The sequence below is a fragment of the Macaca nemestrina genome, chromosome 7 (assembly GCF_043159975.1).
Source record: "Macaca nemestrina isolate mMacNem1 chromosome 7, mMacNem.hap1, whole genome shotgun sequence".
Classification (NCBI taxonomy): Eukaryota; Metazoa; Chordata; class Mammalia; order Primates; family Cercopithecidae; genus Macaca; species Macaca nemestrina.
In genome coordinates this window covers 14,168,790-14,191,083 of record NC_092131.1, presented here as the reverse complement: position 1 = coordinate 14,191,083, position 22,294 = coordinate 14,168,790, and the positions used below count along the sequence as shown (strand labels likewise).

Here is a 22,294-nt window from a genome sequence, read left to right as displayed (position 1 = left end):
ATGGTTTCCTTATCCTCCCTCCCTCCAGTTTTTTTGGTAGTGTCCTTAGGAGTCATATAGACAGAGATTGTATAAAGGTAAGCGTGACCATTGCATCTCGAGACTTCAAAATAGCTCATGTGCCAAGTAAGGGATGGGTATGGGGATATGGAGAGATAAGAAAAGATGAATTACTTCATTAAGTTTGACCTAGTCATAGTAATTGCAGAATAAATGCTGTGTCAGCTATTAGCAATACTTGGGGAGTTGAGAGTTTTTATTAATACCAGGTCACAATTTCTACTGTCAATACTTCTTAGTTTCAGAACGGATAGAATTATTGTTCCGATCTGCTATCATCTCTTTGAAACAGATGATATAAGTTGTCATAGCTACATAGAGGGTTTTGTTTCAGTTTTTTTGTTTGTTTGTTTTAACATAAGTGAGAACAATATGTGTTCAAACATTGCCAACTGTTAGGATGGAAACACACGAGCTTTGAAGAAAAGCAAGGGAAAACCAGTAACAGATACATTTTTACATATTTACATACACATATATTTAAATCTCTACCTCCTTTGAGTAGACTAGCAAGAGACAGGGAGTACATTTAGTGCAAGCTGCCACAATTCTTAGCAACCTAAGCCTAATCACCAAAGCTACCAAGAAAACAGATTCAACTGTCAGCTAATTCAGGGCTTCCTGGCATGTCTCACATCATCACAAAGAACAGATGAGGTCATGTGGTTTTACAAACACGTTGTTTATTTGTGCTAATTATGACCACAGGGACCATTCCCAGCAATTCCAAGAGTTTGTAAGCTCAGCATAACCCTTTCATGGATCACCCAAGCTTTTCCATATGATCTCATACTTTGCTGTCTGCTTGGATCCCTCTTAAATGATCCCTTTCTGTAGGTATAGCCTTTAAAATCTCATTTGCTGCACCATTAATTACTGTTTAGTTTATTTGCCAATGTTTATCTATTTGTTGTAGTGACATTAGCATGAGAGGGTCTGTAAACAACACAACTGGGAATGGTGTCTGGTGTTAGTGGTTGCTGGACCCTCTATTCCTCTCTAAGTGGGGTCTGGCTCAGCTCACTCTTACACTTGTAGTCCTAATCAAGTAAATAAATTTGCAACATTCTCCTTATCTGTTTCTTCAGTATCTTACTGATCCAGACATGTTCTTCTAAACCCATCAGTGTAGTCCATTCTCTTTCTATACGATAACATATAGAATATTTCCACACATACAGAACCGTATAATTATACTTTTCTGGAAATTACATGCTCCATATCGTTTACTTAACCAATACGTCTCTCTTCTCAGTGTAACATTTCCTTTCTCCTCATTTCAACTCAACAGCTGACAGATATTCCTCATATCTATTTTACTATCTTATGGAGGCTTTTACTGTTTATGGTTTGTTTATAGTTAGGTTTCCGAGGTTATATACAAAGAAATGAATTTTGAGTTGAGTTAATATGGAGAGGGACTGGGTCACATGTTGTTGTGATAACTGTTTGACCTGGCTGCAGGCGCCATGTTGTAGAAAACCAACTTTAACTGCAAGTGTTTCCGTGAAAATGTCTAACTTGATGTAGCAGGTCTCAAGGACTAGGTCAGGTTTAACTCTAGAGACTGACAACTGAGTGGGCCCTCTGTCTGTCAAGGGAATTGTCAACATTATACATGTCTCCCCATCTAAACTGGAAACACAACAGGTCCTCCCACAATATTAATGCATTTCATCATGGAAACATAAGATGTTTGTGTGACTCTCTTTACTTTATTTCCTAGATTGGCATCCAGTACTACCTTTTCTAATCAAGCAGAAAGGTAAGGTCCTAACGTGAGCCCAGATCTCACTTTCTTTTCTCCTCTGTGCATGTTCATCCCGTTTCTAAAACACCAGTGTAGGGCTGGGTACAGTGGCTCGCATCTGTAATCCCAGCACTTTGGGAGGCCAGGGTGGGAGGATCACTCGAGCCCAGGAGTTCAAAACCAGCCTGGGCAACATAGCAAAAAATAAAAATAAAAAAAATTCCAGCTTGTGCACCATGGAAGGAATATTGTTAGGCTCCAGTTGTAGCTCTAGAGAGCACTAGTTATTCATTCTCTGTTCATGCCTTCATTCATTCGTTCATTCACTGACTCACTCATTTTAGCCAACGAATACTTTTAAGCCCACCCTGTGCTAGACACTTAGGTCTTCACTGGGGGCAAAACTGACATGATTCCTGCCCTCATGGGGCTTATAGTCTATTCATGAAGCCAATGTGAATAAAATATTTGCACAAATTTATAATTGTAAACTGTGCTAAGTGCTATGAAGAAAAAGTACAGAGAGACTTATACTAACAGTAATTCATTCAACAAGTATTTATGGAATGACTACTAGTTATTGAGGTTATAGTAACTATAACAAAACATCAAATCCTGGCTCTCAGGGAACTTACATTCTAGTTGAGGAGGGAGAAAATAAACAAATTAACCAACAGGAAAACTGATTATGTAATTTAATATCATTTAGTGCTAAATGCTACGAAAATGAATCAAGCAAGTCTGGGAGATAGAGAGTGCCCAGAGCTGGTATTTTAGATATAATGGTCAAGGACAGCCTTTTTGAGGAGGTAATATTTAAACAAAACCGGAATAAAGTGAGAGAGTGATCCATGCAGTAATTTATAGACATAACATTCCAGGCAGAGGGAACAGTAAATACGAAGTCTCTAAGTCAGGAAAATGCCTCATATATTTGGAGAACAGACTAATGTGGCTGGAGCAGATTGAGTATGAAAAAGAGTGGGAAGAGATGAGAGGGAAGAGGCAGTGGGAGCCAGGCCAAGTAGAGCCCTGCAGGTCGTTTTAAGGATGCAGCAGGGAGCCATTGGAGTGAGGAGCGATGTGCTTTAACCTGCTGTTTTAGTCCACTTTCACGCTGCTGATAATGACATACCTGAGACTGGATACTTTATAAAAGAAAGAGGTTTAATTGATTCACAGTTCCACATGGCTGGGGAGGCCTCACCATCATGGTAGAAGATGAAGGAAGAGCAAAGGGACGTCTTACTTGGCAGCCAGCAGAGAGAGAGCTTGTGCAGGGGAACTCCTATTTATAAAACCATCAGATCTTGTGAGACTTATTCAGTACCACAAGAACAGTATGGGGAAAACCACCCCTATGTTTCAGTTATCTCCCACTGGGCCCCTCCCACAACATGGGGGAAGTATGGCAGCTACAATTCAAGATGAGATTTGGGTGGGGACACAGGCAAACCATATCACCTGCTTTGAAGGATCACTGCCTAGTTACTAATCAAGGGGCATGAAGTTTTAGTCAAGCCAGATGAATGAGCTCTGAAGATCTGCTGCTGTACAGCATTGCATCTACAGTCAACAGTAATGTATTATACACAAACATTTTTTAAGAGGATAATTCTCATGCTAAGTGTTCTTACACAATAAAATAAATCTTTTTAAGGAAAAAAATTGTAAGGATCCCTCTGGCTTCTCTGTTGAAAATAGGTTATGGTGGGGGGCTAAAAATGGAAGCAGGGAACCACTTTGGAGACCATGTTAGTGGTGCAGATGAGAGGTTAGTGGTTTGGTCTAAAGTGGTGAGAGGCAGTCACATTAAGGATATATTTAGGAAATATTTTGAAAGTAGAACCAACAGAATTTGCTGATGGATTGGATGTTGGGTGTGAGAGAAAGAGAGGAGGCAAGAATGACTCTCAGGTTTTGGTCTAAACAACTGGGTGAGCGGGTGTGGCATTTGCTGAGATGAGCAAACCTGGATGAGAGCTGATGGTGTGAGTGGGTGTAACAGGTGGTCCCAGTCTGGTCTTGGTAGTGGTAGAGAAGGGGAGAAAGAGGGCAGGCCTCCCTCAAGAGGTGATGTTTAAACCAAGATCTGAAAAAATGAGTTTAACCTAATTATGCACATAGTTATGGAAAGAGCATGGTAAAAAACGGTGTGTAGGAGGAACTATGAAAAAGCCAGTATAACCACAGCACTGAGATGCAAACGCTTGCTGAGTTTGACTTACCAGATTGTACATGACTTATAAACCACATTAAATATTTTGGACTTCCTTGTAGCAGCAGTGGGAAGCCAGTGAAGAATTTGTAAGCAACAAGGTGTGTGTGTGCATGCATGCATGTGTGTGTGTGTGTGTTCGCGCATGTGTGTGTGTAGCATGTAGAAAGGCTACTTTGACTGCAGTAGGGAGAAAGAACCAGAAGAGGGCAGGAATGGATGCTGTGTGTGACTTTGGTCACATTGATCTCTCTGCCTTAGTTTCCTCATCTGTAAAAGAGAGATACTAATATATGCCTTCTTGTGCCTCAGGGGTATTTTCTGTGGACCCAAATGATAGAGTGTATATGAGAGCATAAGTGTAGCAAGTCCTACAAACATAAGATGATATTATTGTTGACATTGCATTTCTATAACTTATGGCTTTAGGGATGTTTGCTTTTCTTTCTAATGCTCTATTCGATGAATGACTTATTTAAAAACTTTTTTCTTAACTTATTTAATGAAAGATTGTAAACGTACTGCAAAGTTGAAACAATTATACAGTGAACACTCGTATACCTATCATGCATCCAACCATCTATCTATCCATCAATTCACTTTTTGTGGATGTATTTCAGAGTAAATTTCAGGTATTAGAATGTAGTTTCCCCTACATACTTCAGCAAAGTTAGCATTAACTCAAGTTCAATTTTTGTATATGGTTGTTTCTTTTTTCCTCCAGCTTTATTGAGGTATAATTGAGAAATAAAAATTATATATATTTAAGATATAAATGTGATCTTTTGATAGATGTGTACATTGTGAAATGATTACCACAATCAAGCTAATTAACATATTCATCACCTCACGTAGTTATCTTTTTATTTGTTGGTGAGAACATTTGAAATCTACTCTCTCAGCAAATTTCAAGTATACAATACATTGTTGTTAACTATACTCATCATATTGTACATTGACCATGGTTGTTTCTTTTGTAAAATTTACATACAAGGAAGTACACAAATCTTAAGTGTTTATTCCTTGAGTTTTGTCAAATGCATATGACTGTGTAACCCAAAGCCCTGTTAATGGGATTACTATTATTGCCAGAAAGTTCTCTCATGCACGTTTCCAGCTAATCTCTACCCCTATAGGGGCAAACACTGTTGTGATATTTTTCTACTTGGGTTGATTTTGCCCATTCTAGACTTAATGTCAATGGAATCCCACTGTATGTGCTCTTTTGTGTCCAACTTCTTTTACTCAGCATGATGTTTTTGAGATTTATCCATATTGCTGCTTTTTTATCAGGAGTTTCTTTTTCAAGGCTGAATTGTATCCCATAATTTGCTTTTTAATTTTCTTATTGCAGTACTTCTAGGTTGTTTCAGTTTGGGGCTATAAAATATAGAGCTATTGTGAACATTCTTATAAAAGCCCATTTTAAAACAAGTGTTTTTATTTCTCCAGGGTAAAATACCTAGGGATGATATTGTTGGATTACAGGATAGGTATATGTTTAATTTTATCAGAAACTACTGGAACTTCTCTTGAAGTGGTTATGCCATTTTATATTACCATCATCAATGTATTCTGGTTGTTTCATATTCTTGCCCAACTTTGGCATTGTTGGTCTTTTTAATTTTAGTCATTCTGGTAGATGTGTAATGGGTATTTCATTATAGTTTTAACTTGCATTTCTCTATGACGTTTTGTCAAGTGCTCATTGACCCATTGTGTATATTCTTTTGAGATGTGTCTGGTCAAATCTTTTGAATATTTTAATTGGGTTGTTGTCTTTTTATTGCTGAGTTGTAAGACTTTATATATCCTGAATACTAGTCCTTTGTTAAGTACGTTTTGAGAATATTTTCACCCAGTCTGGGGCATGCCTATTTCTTTTCTTAGTGGTATCTTTTGCTGATAAGTTTTTAATTTGGATGATTTCTAATGCATTAAAACAAAACATTACAATTATTGCTTCTTGTTATTTGTCTAAGAAACCTTTGTCTACTTCCAAGTCATGCAGATATTCTCTAATGTTTTTTTCTAAAAGCTTTATGGTTTTCATATGTATATTTGGCATTTATAAAACCCATCTCAAGGCCAGGCGCGGTAGCTCACGCCTGAAATCGCAGCACTTTGGTAGGCCAAGATGGGCGGATCACGAGGTCAGGAGATCGAGACCATCCTGGCTAACACGTTGAAACCCCATCTCTACTAAATATATAAATAATTAGCTGGGTGTGGTGGCAGGCGCCTGTAGTCCCAGCAACTCAGGAGGCTGAGGCAGGAGAATGACTCAAACCTGGGAGGCGGAGGTTGCAGTGAGCGAAGATTGTGCCACTGTACTCTAGGCTGGGTGACAGAGTGAGACTCCGTCTCAAAAAAAGAAAAGAAAAGAAAAAAGCTTCTCAAATTTATTTTTATGTATGGTATGATATGAGGCAGCGGTAGGAGTTCATTTTTATCCATGTGGATAATCAGTTTTTCAACACAGTTAAAAAAGATATTCTCTTTTCTTATTGGATCACTGTGGTGCCTGTTAAGCTGAGAAACCATAGAAGAGTGGGTCTATTTCTGGGCTCTGTATTCTGTTCCACTGATCTATATATTAATTCTTAAGCTTGCACCACACTGTCTTGATTATAGTAGCTTCATAGTAAGTAGTATATCTTAAAGTCAGGTACCATGAGTCCTCCAAATTTAGTTATCTTTTTCAAGATTGGTTTGGATCTCTAGATTCTTTACATTTTCATAAAGATTTTGGAATAAGCTTGTCATTTTTATCAAAAAAGCCTCCTGGGGTTGTATTGAAAGAACAAATCAATTTGGGGATAACTGACAGCATGAAAATATTGAATCTTCCAATTCATGAACATGGTATGTATCTCAGTTTCATGAGATCTTTAATTTCTCTCAGCAGTGTTTTTTAGTTTTCAGTGTAGAGGTCTTGCCATTTTTGTTAATTTACTTTCAAGAATTTTATGTTTTTTATACTAATGTAAATGGAATTTTTAAAAATTTCAATTTTTTGCTGCTGATATCTAAACAATTGATATTTACATATTCACATTGTATTCTAGCTAAACTCACTTATTAGTTCTAGTAGTCGCTTTGTAGATTTCTTAGGATTTGATTTTGCGTAGAAAAATCATCTATAAATAGCAAGAGTTTTACTACTTCCTTTCTGATCTTTATGCCTTTTGTTTCTTTCCGTTGCCTTATTGCAATGGCTAGGACTGCCGATGCAATCATAGAGATGGGAGAGTGGGCACCCTTGTCCTGTTTCCTCTCTTACAGGGAAAGTATTCAATATTTACTATTAATCACAGTAGCTATAGGTTTTTTATAAATGCCCTTTAGCAAATTGAGGTTTTTCCAGTTTGAGGGTTTTTGTTGTTGTTGTTGTCGTTGCTGTTGCTGTTGTTGAGACAGGGTCTTGCTCTATCACCCAGGTTGGAGTTCTGTGGCACCATCTTGGCAGTCTCAACCTCCCTGGCTCAAGTGATCCTCCCACCTAAGCCTCCTGAATAGGTGGGACTACAGGTGTGTGCCACCACACCCAGCTAGTTTTTTGTATTTTTTTGTAGAAATGGGGGGGTTTTGCCCTGTTTCCCAGGCTGGTCTCCAACTCTTAGGCTCACGCAGTCTTCCTGCTTTGGCCTCCCAAAGTGCTGGGATTACAGGCGATAGCCACTGCGCCTGGCCCAGTCTGAGTTTTTGTCACGATGTGTGTTGACTTTTGTGAGATGTATTTTCTGCATCTATTGAGATAAAAGTTTTTTGTCCTTTATTTCTTAGTATATTGAATTGTACTGACTGATTTTTGAGTATTAAACTATTGTTACACTCTTGGGATAAACCCTACTTGGTCATGACCCTACTTGGTCTTTTAATCTATAGTTGAATTCAATGGCCATGATGACTATGGGTGTGCCTGTCCTCTTCCCATTTCTTTTCTGTTTCCTTCTTTTTTAAAATTTATTTTGATAGTGGCTTTATTGATTTTAGTTTTAGGGCTATGCTGGCTGCATCAAACAAATTGGGAAGGGTTCTCTCCTTCTCTATTTTCTGAAGTTATTTTAAGTTCGGTATTATTTTTTCCTGAAGAATATTTTTGACCTAAAACTTTGAACCAGGATTTCAGGGTAGATGTGGCATAATGAGGTAATAATTGGCATAATTAGGTAAGCAGTACTTCTTACTCTTTATCTATTTATGTTCTTTGATTTTTTCTTTCTTCCTTCTGATAACTTATCCCCTAACTACTTCAAGAAGCATCCCTTCTGGTACCTTGGTCTAAGGGGCAGGGCCTCATAAATTTGGCCCTACTTTTGATGTACAGAGGTGCACATGAAGGGTGAAGGGCAAACTGCACCTGTCAAAGTCCAGCCTTTTTACGGATGCCCAAAGAAAACTTCCCAGATCTCCTAATGAGAATGAACATCTCCCTCACTGCGCATATATATATATATATATATTCATATATATATATATATATATATATATATATATATATGAATTTTTTTTCCTCAGAGCAACTCTCTCTTAGCCAGTGACACTTTCCTGGGAGGATTTTCCTGGTAATCCTCATCCAGAGCTCTAGTCTTGACTGTCATTCTGTGAGCATGTGACCTTTGTATGTGACCTCTTCTCTCAGGACCTCATAACCTTCCTGAGTCCATTGTGGGACCTGGAATACGTCTGAGACTATGCTGGCATTTCATGGTTCTCTCTTTCTAAAAACTTCTTGTTAACAGGGATTAGGTTTGAGTAGAATATTTCATTTCACTGATGAACGTGACAGTGAGCTATCCCATAAGAGGCATGGTGTGCAAATGATTGAACTCTAAGTAAATACCTGAACACATGCTCACTGGCCCATGACTTCGTGTCTTTTCTCCCCTGTTCAACTCCAGCATGATGGTTCCTGGCAATGCGGCGGGGGTGGCCAAGCAGTTCCTGCGCTGCATCTTCCATCAGTTGGCCCCCAACGGCATCTTCCCGCAGCTGTTCCAAAGCACTATCAAAGGTAATTCATCCACTGAGAATCCAGACACCACAAATTTGCCTCATCCCAGACATCCAAACACTAAATCTGATTGTTGACTTTCCAGATGGGACTTTTTTACGGACCTTAGCCTCGTCTCTGATGGACTTCAATGAGCTGAGCTCTATCGCAGCTCTCAGTCAACTCCTAGAGGTGGGTTTCCTTTAGTAATACCCTAAGCCCCAGCCGAAACTCTAAGCCCCAGCACAACTGTGGGTGTTTCTTTGAGTCACACCGTAGGGTACTGCTGAGGAAGGATTTCAATGTTATTTAATATAAAAATGAAATCTAAAATTTTTAAATTAAAAATTTATATTAAATTTAAAGCTAAGGGCTGAGTGCAGTGGCTCATGCCTATAATCCCAACACTTTGGGAGGCTGAGGCAGGAGGATTGCTCGAGGCCAGGAGTTCAAGACCAGCCTGTGCAACATAGCAAGACCCTCATCTCTACAAAATAAAAATAAAAAAAATTAACTGGCATGGTGGCACATGCCTGCAGTCCCAGCTACTCAGGAGATGGAGGGGGAAGGATCACTTGAACTCAGGAGTTGGGGGCTGCAGTGAGCTGTGATGGCTACACGATGCTCCAAGTTGGGCAACAGAGCGAGACCCCCAACTCAAAAGAAAAATAATAGAAAATGCTAAAATTTAAATAATTTAAATTTTAAAAATTAACATAATTTAAATTTTAAAAAGTTAATTAAGAAGTAGAATCGCATAGAAAAGTGTCAGTTGGACATTGCTGCTTTGCGTGGATTTACTCTTCATTGAAAACTTCTCCATACCCTCAGCCTAAGTCATGACCTTGCCTCCACAGAACAACCCGGTTTTCCAAGGGCAGAGTGGTGGGTGGAGCTATGGGTGTTGCATCAAGAGACTTGGGTTTGAGTCTCAGCGCCGCTGCAGGTCAGCTCTCGGGGTTTGCTTGTGGGAGATGCTCACTGCTAGAAAAAAAGCTGCAGCTCCTGTAATTCTACGCTCAGTCTTTGTGCTGGGGATTATTTCCAGTGAGCATCATTCATTGCTTTCTTAGCACCGAACCACACCAGTTGTAGACCCTTGGAAGCTGTTTCCTATTTCTTGCTCACATTTCACCTCTCACCAATTTTCCCCCTTAAGTTTGTCTGAACGATTTTTCTCGGTATCCCTCCAGTCTATCACAGGGATTGGCCTATGTAGTAGGCACTGAACACGTTTATAGCCTGAGGATGTGACTTTTAAACTGACCTTCACCAAATAGTGCTATGCATTCCCGTGCTCTTTCAGCAGTTGATTGCCTATGCTTTTGTGTTTTTAGGGTCTAAATAACAAAAAGAATTTACCAGCAGGGGGTGCTATGATACGCTGTTTGGAAAACATTGCAACCTTCATGGAAGCTTTGCCTATGGATTCTCCTAGTAGCCTGTGGACCACAATCAGCAACCAGTTTCAGACATTTTTTGCCAAGCTGCCTTGCGTTTTACCTCTGAAGGTAAGCTGAGCCGAAGATTTCATTGTCAATTAATTTCTTACCATTTTCAGACCATTTGTTTACAAGCAGCAGAGTCTTGGGTGATTTAATGTATGGCAAAGGACAATGAGGAAACTCCGTCAGCCTCGGAGTGAGCAGGCTTATTTGGGTTGTTCTGTGTTCTCTTAGAGAATGACAGGAATGTGGAGCGAGCATTTTGCTCACTGATTATGAATATGCATGTTTCCAGTTGATTTGGAAAAAAAAAAAAAAACAGCCAGGAAGACATGAGTAGATTGTGTTTATCTGGCAGTTTTTCTCTGGTAGATATTAAATAAGTAAATAAATAGTTTTGCCCAAAAGCAGCCCAGACTTATAATGTAAAGTTTCCATTTTAGAGAATGATCTAAAGGGAAGTGATTGCTGTGTTTGTGAATGATGATATTTCTGCTTGACTGTTACACCCTACACCATACCATCTCCCAAGAATATACACACAATTACCTGCCTGGAAATCTGGTGGCCCAAGGATCATTGACAACTTGAGCTCAGTAAATGCAAATAAGAAGCCAATACTGTTAAAGCTGGAAGAAATCTATAAAGATCATCCTTTCCAATGCCCCTGTTTTCTAAATGAATTCTGCAAATTCAGAGAGGCGGTGTAGCTTCTGGAAACAATACAGTGGTGGCAATGTGGGGATTAGAACTGAGTTTTCTGACTTACAGTGCAGTGCTCATTTCACTAACAGACTCTTCTTGCCCTTCTACAGCAGGGGGGAGTTGAAGACATTCATGTCTCTAGAGTAGGGGGCAGGGTGATGGCTGGCAGTGGCGTTGCTGGCTTTGAACCTGACCTGCTCCATGAGGTTTTTTGTGCTTTCTCTATGCAGATTACAGAAGCATTTAACTGGCAACAAAATGAATCAGGCAGGGCATAGTGGCTCATGCCTGTAATCCCAACACTTTGAGAGGCAGAGGTAGGAGGATTGCCTGAACCCAGGAGTTTGAGACCAGTCTGGGGAGCATGGCAAGACCTCATCTCTATGAAAGATTAAAAAAAAAACATAGGCTAGGCAATATAGTGCGACTCTGTCTCTTAAAAAAAATTAGCTGGGCACGGTGGCGTGCACCTGTAGTCCCAGCTACTTGGGAGGCTGAAATGGGCTCATTGTTTGAGCCCAGGAGGTTGAGGTTACAGTGAGCCATGATTGCACCACTGCACTCTAGCCTGGACGACAGAGAGAGACTCTGTCTCAAAAATAAATAAACAAATAGAAAATATTTTAAAAATTAGCCAGGTGTGATGGCATGTACCTGTTGTCCCAGCTACTTGGGAGGCTGAGGCGGGAAGATTGCTTGAGCCCGGGAAGTCGAGGTTGTAATGAGCCATGTTTGTGCCACGGCACTCCAGCCTGGGCAACAGAGTGAGATCTTGTCTCAAAAATATAAAATAAAATAAAAATAAAGTGCATTTCCCGTAGACAGAAAAACAAAAGGATCAGGTTACATATTAGTAGCTCCACTTCTGAAATGAGTATTATGTATACATAAGATACTTGACAAAGATCAGCCACCTGTGATAATACATTTTTCCAGATAGGCAGATACTACTAATAGGTCTGCAAGGGATAATGCAGGGACCCTTAACTCAGCGTGTGCTGCTCTGAGTTTGGAGTTACTGTGAGAAGCAGGAGTACAAAGGAAGGATCTTTACCACCTCTTATATTCTATGATCCTTGTTTGCCCACAGATCTGGAGTAGCCGAATAAATCCAAGCAAGAAGGGTTAGTACTTTGAAACTGTGTATGTGTATAGCTACTGTACATCAACACACAGAAAACTGAGTGCACAAATTTTAAGCACATGGAGCCTCCTAGGACCCGAGAACCAATCAGGGCTTCACTGCTAAAGAGCCGCACATGCTCAGGGAAGGGATGGGATGAGGTATGGCAATTTTTTTTTTTTTTTTTTTTTTTTTTTGAGACGGAGTCTCGCTCTGTCGCCCAGACCGGATTGCAGTGGTGCAATCTTGGCTCACTGCAAGCTCTGCCTCCCAGGTTCATGCCGTTCTCCTGCCTCAGCCTCCCAAGTAGCTGGGACTACAGGTGCCTGCCACCACGCCCAGCTACTTTTTTTGTATTTTCAGTAGAGATGGGGTTTCACCATGTTAGCCAGGATGGTCTCCATCTCCTGACCTCATGATCCGCCCTCGTCAGCCTCCCAAAGGGCTGGGATTACAGGCATGAGCCACCACTCCCAGCTGAGGTATGGCAAATTAAATGCCTGTGTGCCGATGTGACTGTCAGAAGATTTAACTTGAGCACAGAAGAGTGGCAAGTGTTGCCAGCTGTAAACAAGTGGCATGCCTAATTTGTGACAATCAGCCTGCCCATAGGAACCCTGCCTACAGGGTTAATAAGGGAGAAAAGATAATAAGGAGAATCGAGGCCCTTAGGAACTGGAATGTGCCAGTCCTTCTACGAGGTCAGCGGCTACTCACGCCTGCCAATTGTTGTTCTGTGGGAGCGCAGGCCTCAGGTTGTCTGTCTTCCCTTTTATTCCCAAGATGACATTTTCTGGTTTTTAAATCACTATGGGGCCTGATGAGCAGCCAGTTTTCAGCCTCTGGTTTAAGGTAATGTAAATGTCACACCAACTCCGATGAGTGTCGAGCAGATTAAATAGAACCAGTGGTTCCCTTCGAAGGCACTTGTGAAATACTTTCAGAATCTGTGTAAGAATTTCCCTGGCTAGGGCAGATCTGGGCACTGCCCCTGATCATCTTCTACCTTTGTTTTTAATCTCTGGGGAAAATAATAAACCACTGAAACCTTCTATAGTTTGTTTTCATCAGTTTATAGAAGCAGATCTCAAACATCAGTGTGCATCAGTGTCCCTGAAGGACTTGCTAAAACACAACTTACTGGGCCCGATTTGGGAGTTTCTGATTCAGTAGGAGTGGGGCTTGAGGATTTGCATTCTGGCACATTTCTAGCTGCTGGTTCCAGGATTCCACTTGGAAAACTCCTGGCTTATTTTGTACTGTCTTGAAGAAGTTAATGTATGTACACAGCTGCAGAAATTTAACTACAGCCTGCTATTGTGATCTGTTTACCATATCATTGTTTATTCTTGCTGTAACGTTTCCCCCCATCCTAGTAAACTCAATTTAAAAAGTACATTTTGATGTGGAATCTTGTCAATATAGAACTCAAATGGATAGTTAAGGTATGATTTTCTCTTGTAGAAGTTTTACTGCATTTTCTCAGGTTTTTGTCTTGTTTCTTCAGAGCAGAGAAAGGGCAGATGAAACTGGTTCTTATGTGGATTCATGGTTTTTAAAAATAGATCTAAGTAGGTTTTTCTCCCCCCTAAAATGGCCTTTCACATATTGGTGTATCTCTTTAGAGTTAGATACATTTAATATCTACCCAACAAATTTCTGTTCATTGTCCATCCCTCCGTTCATCCATCCGTCCATCCATTCATCCGTCCATCCTTCCACCCATCTCCCTATTCACCTGTCTATCTCATTAATTTTTAGGGCTATATCTTTGAAAAATAGTTTAGGAGCTGTGTTTAGTTATTTAATTATTTAGCATTGTATAATTGTTTAATTAAAATTGTTTTAACCTGAGAATGCTTTTTCTTTCAAAAAGGATATTATGACATGGGAAACTGTAGAGAGGCAGTCATATTTCAGATTTTTCCTTCTGCTAAAATAAATGTTTTGAGGACATATTTGAAGCAAAAGGTATATTAAGGTGGAAACTAATTTTTACTTTTTTCATATTTATTCACAGTGTTCTTTAGATTCCAGTTTAAGAATTATGATTTGCCTCTTGAAGATCCCTTCTACCAACGCTACAAGGGTATGTATGTTTCAGAAAAACATAACCAATTGGTTAGTCAGTTATTTTTTAACCTTGTGAGATAAGCTTGTAGCAATACTGAAGACACAGTTATTGCACACCAAATGCTTCCCTTTCAGCCTCCTTCTCTCTCTTCACGCTAGGTCAGTGCCTTGTATAAAGAGCTCTATCCAATACATCACAATGTCATGGTTTGTAATTGGTCCTACTAGCCCTGTGCCATGGCCACCAATCCATCCCCCATACTACTAACTAGGCGATCCTTCTAAACAGGGTCTTATTGTGTTGGTTCCTTGCTTTAAAATCTCTGATAGCTTCTCATTTATTTCAGGATGATGTCCAGATTCCTTAATGTGGTATCTAAGATGTTATTTCATAACTCTCCAGCCCACCTTTCCAATTTAATCTTTGGCTCCATATCTCTTTCATCCATTCCTCCTGTGCACTTTCAGAATCAGCGTTATCATCATCATCATCGAAACAACAACCACTGTTTGTTATCCTATGGCAGACATTGTGCTTAATGCTTCAGATATATAATCTTATTTAATTTCGTATTTCCTTGCCTTTGCTTAGGCCATTTCCTTTGCCTGAAATGCTTTATGCCCTTGTTGGTGTGATGAACTCCTTCTCATTCTTCAAGGTCCCATTTAATGAAAATACATGTTCATATTATCTGTAGCAACTTTCTCCTGTACCAGCTCCCACAGTATTTGATAGAGCTCTCTATAGTAGCACGGACATTGCCCTGAAGTGGTCCCAATGAGACCACAAGCTTCAAGAAGTTCTGCACCGTGTCTCATTCACCTTTTTATTCCAAGCTGTATTTTCTGGCTGCATTCGATGCCGTGGTACCACAGTTTGTATTGCTATAGCTTGTAATTACTATTTAGTATACCAACAATGTACGTATTCTGCAACTATTTAAGTTGACTGTGCTTTCATAGACTCATGATTTATGCTAGAAAGTTACAAAGAGATCATTGGGTTCAATCTGCTCATTTACAGATGAGGAAACAGGTTCAGAGAGATGAAATGTCTTGGCCAGGGTCACATAGCTGGTTAGTAGAAGATTTGAGACTTGAATATAGGTCCTTTGGGTCTGTATTGCCCCATCACTGTGCAACTTGATATAAGAGCAAGTTTGATATAAGAGCAAGTTTTCTTATAGGCTTGAATTCAGGCTTCTCTTTTTGACCAATAAGGATACATTATGTGCAACATGAGACATTCCCATTCCATTCATCTATCATCAGTTTCAAGACAGTAATGTACATATATATATATGTACACACATACACACACATCTATATATATATATTTTTTGAGACGGAGTCTCACTCTGTCGCCCATGCTGGAGTGCAGTGATGCCAACTTGGCTCACTGCAGCCTCTGGCTCCCAGGTTCAAGCAATTCTCCCTGCCTCAGCCTTCCAAGTAGCTGGGACTACAGGCATGTGCCACTACGCCTGGCTAATTTTTGTATTTTTAGTAGAGATGGGGTTTCATCATGTTGGCCAGGTTGGTCTTGAACTCCTGACCTCAAGTGATCCACCCACCTCGGCCTCCCAAAGTGCTGGGATTACAGGCATGAGCCACTGCACCCAACCTCAAGGCAACAGCATTTATATGGAGCAAAGAATAATGAATCATTAGTACTATTTCTGTGAGTTTCTTTAAGATTTTCTATATGGAAAGCACCACATGGATTTCTGTGGGGAATACAAATAAGTAAAAAACAGAATTCCTATCTTTAGGGTCAACTAACACAGAGTGCATCCATTTTCGTGTCAATAAGAAAAAAGAACCTCAAATATGCTTATATCCTTTGATTTAGTCATTTTTTTCTGGGAATCTATTCAAGGAAGAAAATGCAAATGCTAATTTCATGTAAAATATTTTTATTGGGGTGTTATTTGTAGAATTGGCGATTATGAAGAATTAAATGGCACTGGGAATTTCTGATGTTATATTAAGTTAATAAAAAACAAAATACAAGCCATCCCATTACTGGGGATATACCCAAAGGATGATAAGTCATGCTGCTATAAAGACACATGCACACATATGTTTATTGTGGCACTATTCACAATAGCAAAGACTTGGAATCAACCCAAAAGGCCATCAGTGACAGACTGGATTAAGAAAATGTGGCACATATCCACCATGGAATACTATGCAGCCATAAAAAAGGATGAGTTCGTGTCCTTTGTAGGGACATAGATGCAGCTGGAAACCAGCATTCTCAGCAAACTATCGCAAGAACAGAAAACCAAATACCACATGTTCTCAATCATAGGTGGGAATTGAACAATGAGATCACTTGGACACAGGAAGGGGAGCACCACACACCAGGTCCTATTGTGGGGAGGGGGGAGGGGGGAGGGATAGCATTAGGAGATATACCTAATGTAAACGACGAGTTAATGGGTGCAGCACACCAACATGACACATGTATACATATGTAACAAACCTGCACGTTGTGCACATGTACCCTAGAACTTAAAGTATAATAAAAAAAAATACAAGATTTTACATTTGTAATATTTCCACTATGTTCAAAATGTAATCATGAGGTGATGGGATTATGGATGACTTTTACTTCCTCATGTGTCCTTTCCTACATATCTTGAGTTTGACATTGAACATATATTACTTTTGAAAACCAGACAGCGAGCACTATAGAGATTGAGAAGTAGTGGAAATCATGGCATGCAAGTGTTTTGAAATCCAGTTAAAATCCTATCTTCTCTGCAGAGCAATTCTACCTGTGGAAAATTGCCCCAGAACTTGGCTTTGAATTCCACCTGATACCTTCATGGCCTTAGGCAAATTACTTGTCTACTTAACTGCCTAAGCTGCAGAATAGGAATGGATACTAAAGCTTCAGAAGGTTAATAATGAAGACCATAGCTAACAATGATGGAGAGCTTACTGGTGTCAAGTGCTTTACATATATTATCTCTTTTAATTCTCATAACTTGCACCCTAATGAGGTGGAAGCCATTATTATTCCCCTTTTACAGAGGAGAAAACCAAGTTCCAGAGAGATTAAATCACTTATTCAAGGTCACAGTGAGCTAGAGTGTGAAAACCCTTGTGTCAGAATTTAGTGCTTGTGTCGTTACCTATATTGTAACACACTGTCTCCCAGGATAGTTATGAAAAATTTGAATAAGATAAACTATATGAAATCATCCATCTAACTCAGTCTGACACTCAGTAGGTACTCAACAAATGTTTCTAAATAACTTAAGAAAGTATATGGAACTAAAACTGATCCTTTATGGGTAAGATTCAGGGGGAGAAACCGAAACAGACTATGCCTTCCTGATAAACATTGGCAGAAGGCTGGGTTGTGATGAATTTTATATAAGCTATAGTACTTTGGTACTTACACGCAAGGGTGCTTTGCGCTACTTAACCCAGAAGACAGGCTTCCGGATCTGAATATGATGAACTCATAAACACTTAAATGTGCTGAAAATAGAGTGGAAGATCCAACTGCCAACCCCACACTCTTGATTGCTTAGGGTGGACATGAAGACAGGGTTGAAGTTAGGAAGGTTTGTAAATGATACCACATGGAAAAATGAATGTCTTTTTGAGCAGTGAAATGATTTGATCCTGCTCTTTGAGCCCTCGACTGAAGGTGCAGTTCTGTTTTTATTAGACCAACGGGGTTGCTACAGGAGCCATCTGGCAATAGATTTTTCAATTTAAAAAACAGTGATTCCATTAGTTAAAGTATCATAAGATTTTAATACTTTTTTAAATGAAATAATCAGCAATTGACTTTATTTGGCCCCAATCTCATTGCAGAGTTTGTTGGAACCATTTTCAAAACTGCTCAGCTTTGTAATTCAGAATGCCGTCTTCACTCTGGCCTACCTGGTGGAGCTGTGTGGCTTATGTTACCGAGCTTTCACTAAGGTAAGCAAGCTTCCATATGCGTGTTCCTGTGAAACTGAAAACTGGAAAAAATATATTCTTTTGAATCAGTGTCAAGTCCCTTTTAGGTCAGTTGCTTCCATATAGTTAAAAATGAGTAATACTACTGAGATCTAATAAATACCATGGTAAGGAAACACTTTAAACACACACACACACACACACACACACACACACACAAAATGTCTAAAATATGCACATATGCAGATTTGGAGAACTGAGGGTCATGTGGTTAGAACAGAAGTGGTATTTTTAATGAAAAGAGCTAATGGTTGACAGGACCTCTTAAGGTCCTTTTCAAGTTCACCATCCCATGACTGGGGGGCAAGACATCTCTACGTATCATTTTTATACCCAAAGTAGAAGAATATCAGCTTGTCATTTGTAAAAGCCTTTGAAGGGCTCCTTAATTCTCATCATGTGTCTGTCTTTTCAGGTCTGGGTTCTTGGCCTCTGAGATTGGAATCTCATCTTTTGTCATCTTGTCTTAATAATGGTTTCTCTATTGCATTATCTGTAGCAACCCTGGCCCACTACCGAGAAAGTGGAAAAGTACTGCTGGCCCAGTGGCAGTAGCAGCCTTGTTGGAGCTGGTAGATGCTGTCCTAATGGAAAAGCAGTAGGCAGGGCAAATTGGGAGCATTTCTGTCCTTAAGAACAATGTGCAAATGTTACCCTTTCAATTTCCAAATTTTCCAAGCTTGTTTTCAATGGGTCTCTGTTTCTGTTGTTCTCTCTTGAACATTCAGAATGTCTCTTATTCATGTTGTCCATTTCTATAAGCCCTTTATTTTCCTCATAAAAATCTAATTTTATACTAAGGCTTTCATTCTATTTAAAGCATTCTTGTCCTCTTTCTTACCAACTTGGGTCCATTCTGTCATGTTAAGTGTTCCATGGTAATCTTTTATTTGGTTTTTCTGATTAGAAACTATTTATTACCCTGCCTGGAGCAATATGTTTTCTAACTACTAAGATGGTCAGCATTTTTTTCTTCTTTTAGAATCTTCTTGAAAGATAACTTCTTCCTTCTTTTTCACTTAAAAAAGTAGATCTATAAGAAACAGCACCAAAAAGATTTTCTATTTCTAGAAACCATTTGATTTCTTCATTGTGTTTATGTTTAATTTGTTTAAATTATACCTTTTTGGGGGGACAAATCATAATGAGTTTATACTTTCTATGTTGTACAGTATAGATATTGATTACAGGGGCCTTTCTAGCATTTGAATTCAAGATATTATTGGTTTTCAATTCAAGATATTCATTACATACAATATCTCTTCATAATCCCTCATAACTTTAGTGGCCTCTTACTTCCCATTATCATCTACCCTTTCTCATTCTAATACAAGATGATGACTACTTGTAGAAAGCTTCAGTTGATGGTGTTCCTACCTTCCTCACCGATAATGAGAAACTATAAGAAATCGTTTAAAAATAGCAGTAGCTAATTCAGCTGTCTCCCTTATATAATCAAAAGAAAAGGCACAGAAAGGTAAGAACTTTGGAAACTTCACTTTCTAGCAATCTGGTAGTCTAGATACCCTGAAAACCATACCACTTAAACTACTAGGAACACCAGATGAAATGTAATAAAGGTGATTTTTAATGTAGAGCTAATTTTATAAGAATGAAAGGAGCAAAAATGAAGCGGGATTGAGGATCAGAGTGGTAAGCATATAAATAGCCCTGTGGTGGGGGTGTTGCTTGTCTTGGCAACTTAGTGGCTAGAGTTTTAAAGCCCATACAAGGAAAGGAGATGAAGTCTTGGGATTATCCAGGCAGGGAGTTGGATCTGAGTTATCCCTAGCAAAAGGTCAGAACCCTTGAAAGGCTAGTCACTTGGTAAAAGGGTAGTTTGGAAAGAATACATTCTTATATAGAGGTGACAAAGAATGGTGTCTGTCTCAGTTTGGAAACTGGGAGAAAGATTTATAGTCTCCCTTGCGAATTAGTAAACATGGGCCTATCTTGGATCAGGTTTAGAGTTTGAATTTATAATACCTGCATGTTCTTGGAACTCCCAAGTTGAAGAGTCAAATAACATTAGTGCTGAGCAAGTAATAACCTTAGAATATCTGGCAGAAGCAAGATCAAAACAAGCCTCAACCTTCTCTGGATTAATATGTCTCCAGCCTATGCCCAGCAGGATTCCTATAGTTAAAATCCTAATGAACATGAGCTCATAATCTAAAATTACAAAACAAATGAAGATATAACCCACCTTGTGATAGATTAGGATAGTCAACAAGTAGCAAGATCATTTCCCACGAGAACTTTCAATATTAAAACTATGTGATAAAGATATAAATGATAAACATATCATTAAAAATGATAATATATAAGTGATTATACTTTAAATGATATGCATATGAAGAATGTATATATAAATATTATAAAATATTATAATAAAAATATAAATATATAAATGACTATACTTTAAATGATAAGCATATGAAAAATAAATAAAATAATATAATAGATTTAGTCATTTCAAAAATTTTTAAAAATGAACCAGACAGATTTAAACAGAGTAGAAAGTCTAGAAATTAAAAACAATCACTGACATAAAAAACTTAATGGATAGGTTAAATAACAAATTAGACATAGGCAAAGAGAGAATTGGTGAAATGGAAAATAGATTGGAAGAAATTACCTAGAATTCAGAAGAGAGAGATAAAGAGATGAATATAAAGAGAAATTCTAATATATATCTAATAAATATTTCAGATAAGGAAAATATGCTTTTTATCAATTCTAGAATTGATGAAAATATTTAATTTTCTTATTCAGGAAACACAATGAGCCCTGAAAGTATTATAAATAAGCTAAAGTTTTACCTGCTCATGTCATAGTGTACATGAGTAGGTATAACTTGTCAAAACAGCAAGACAAAACATTTTCAGAACAACCAAGGGAAAAGACACTCTGAAGACAGACAATACACTTCTCAACAGCACAATGAAAGCCAGAAGATAATTGAAAAAAAAAAAAATGTCTTTAAAATGATAAGAAAAAAGAACTATCTACCTGGAATTCTCTACCAGCTAAGCTATCCTTCAAAAGTGAAGGATAAATAGATATTCTATCAAGAAAATAAGAAAGTTTCTAATAGATTCTTACTGAAACAACTACTAAAAGATATAAGAAGGAAAGTGAACCAAGAAGGAAGGAGTGAAATGTGTGAAGGAATGATGCTCCAAGAAATTGGTACAGTGTGAAAATCTAAGTGATCATTGATAATACAAAGCAGTAATAATAATAATGTTAATCAGATGGGCATAAAAACAAAATAACAATAAAATACTAGAAAATAGTACTCTGTATGGGGGGTTGTGTGTGTGTGGTTGGAGATTGGAGTTAAAGCATTCTATATATTATCTACAAGAAGGGCAGAGATAATAACTTTAAACTCTTAAGAATACATGTAGACATTGTAAATGTAAGCTCCAAAGGCCAGAAATACAATTTATAAGTTCCAAACAGAAAATAAAACAAGAATAAAAGTTCAATCAAGACAAAAAGAGAAGCATAGAACAAGCTGTAACAAGCACACGTAAGATGACAGAATCACAATAAACATAAGTTTACTAGACTCACTAGGGATTGTCAGATTGACTTTTAAAAATTGAGCTACGTCTAAAACATGTCTAAAGACACTGAGAAAATTTAAAAGAAAAAGCTTGAAAAAAGATACACCACACTAATACTAATGAAAAGAAAGCTGAAGTCAGTCAACTGACTTTAAGTTGAAAAGCATTATTATAAAGAAAGTCACGATATATTGATAAGAGGAGCAATTTACCCAGATAATGTGGCAATTCAAAAATTACCTAGAGCTGATAATATAGCCTCTAAATATATAAAACAAAATATAATAGGCTTACAAAGATAAATTGATAAATTCAAGGTTATACAGGGAGATTTTCTGTTTCAGTTATGGATAGATCAAGCA

At 38.4% G+C, this 22,294-nt stretch overlaps 1 protein-coding gene across 14 annotated transcripts in view; it reads left to right on the top strand.

Moving 5' to 3' along the window:
• LOC105467518 (unc-79 homolog, NALCN channel complex subunit) overlaps positions 1-22,294 on the top strand; it is a 279,040-nt gene that overhangs the window by 214,694 nt on the left and 42,052 nt on the right. For 8 of the 14 annotated variants that reach the window (XM_011717161.3, XM_011717157.3, XM_071099669.1 and 5 more), the window contains 5 exons: positions 1,787-1,825; positions 8,933-9,045; positions 9,131-9,216; positions 10,362-10,535; positions 14,318-14,548. In XM_011717161.3, coding sequence (XP_011715463.2) covers positions 1,787-1,825; positions 8,933-9,045; positions 9,131-9,216; positions 10,362-10,535; positions 14,318-14,446 — 541 coding nt within the window. In that variant the 3' untranslated portion in view covers positions 14,447-14,548. Of the gene's footprint in view, positions 1-1,786; positions 1,826-8,932; positions 9,046-9,130; positions 9,217-10,361; positions 10,536-14,317; positions 14,552-18,207; positions 18,319-22,294 lie in introns of those variants that run through there. The other 6 variants (XM_071099670.1, XM_071099671.1, XM_071099672.1 and 3 more) reach the window with 4 other exon arrangements.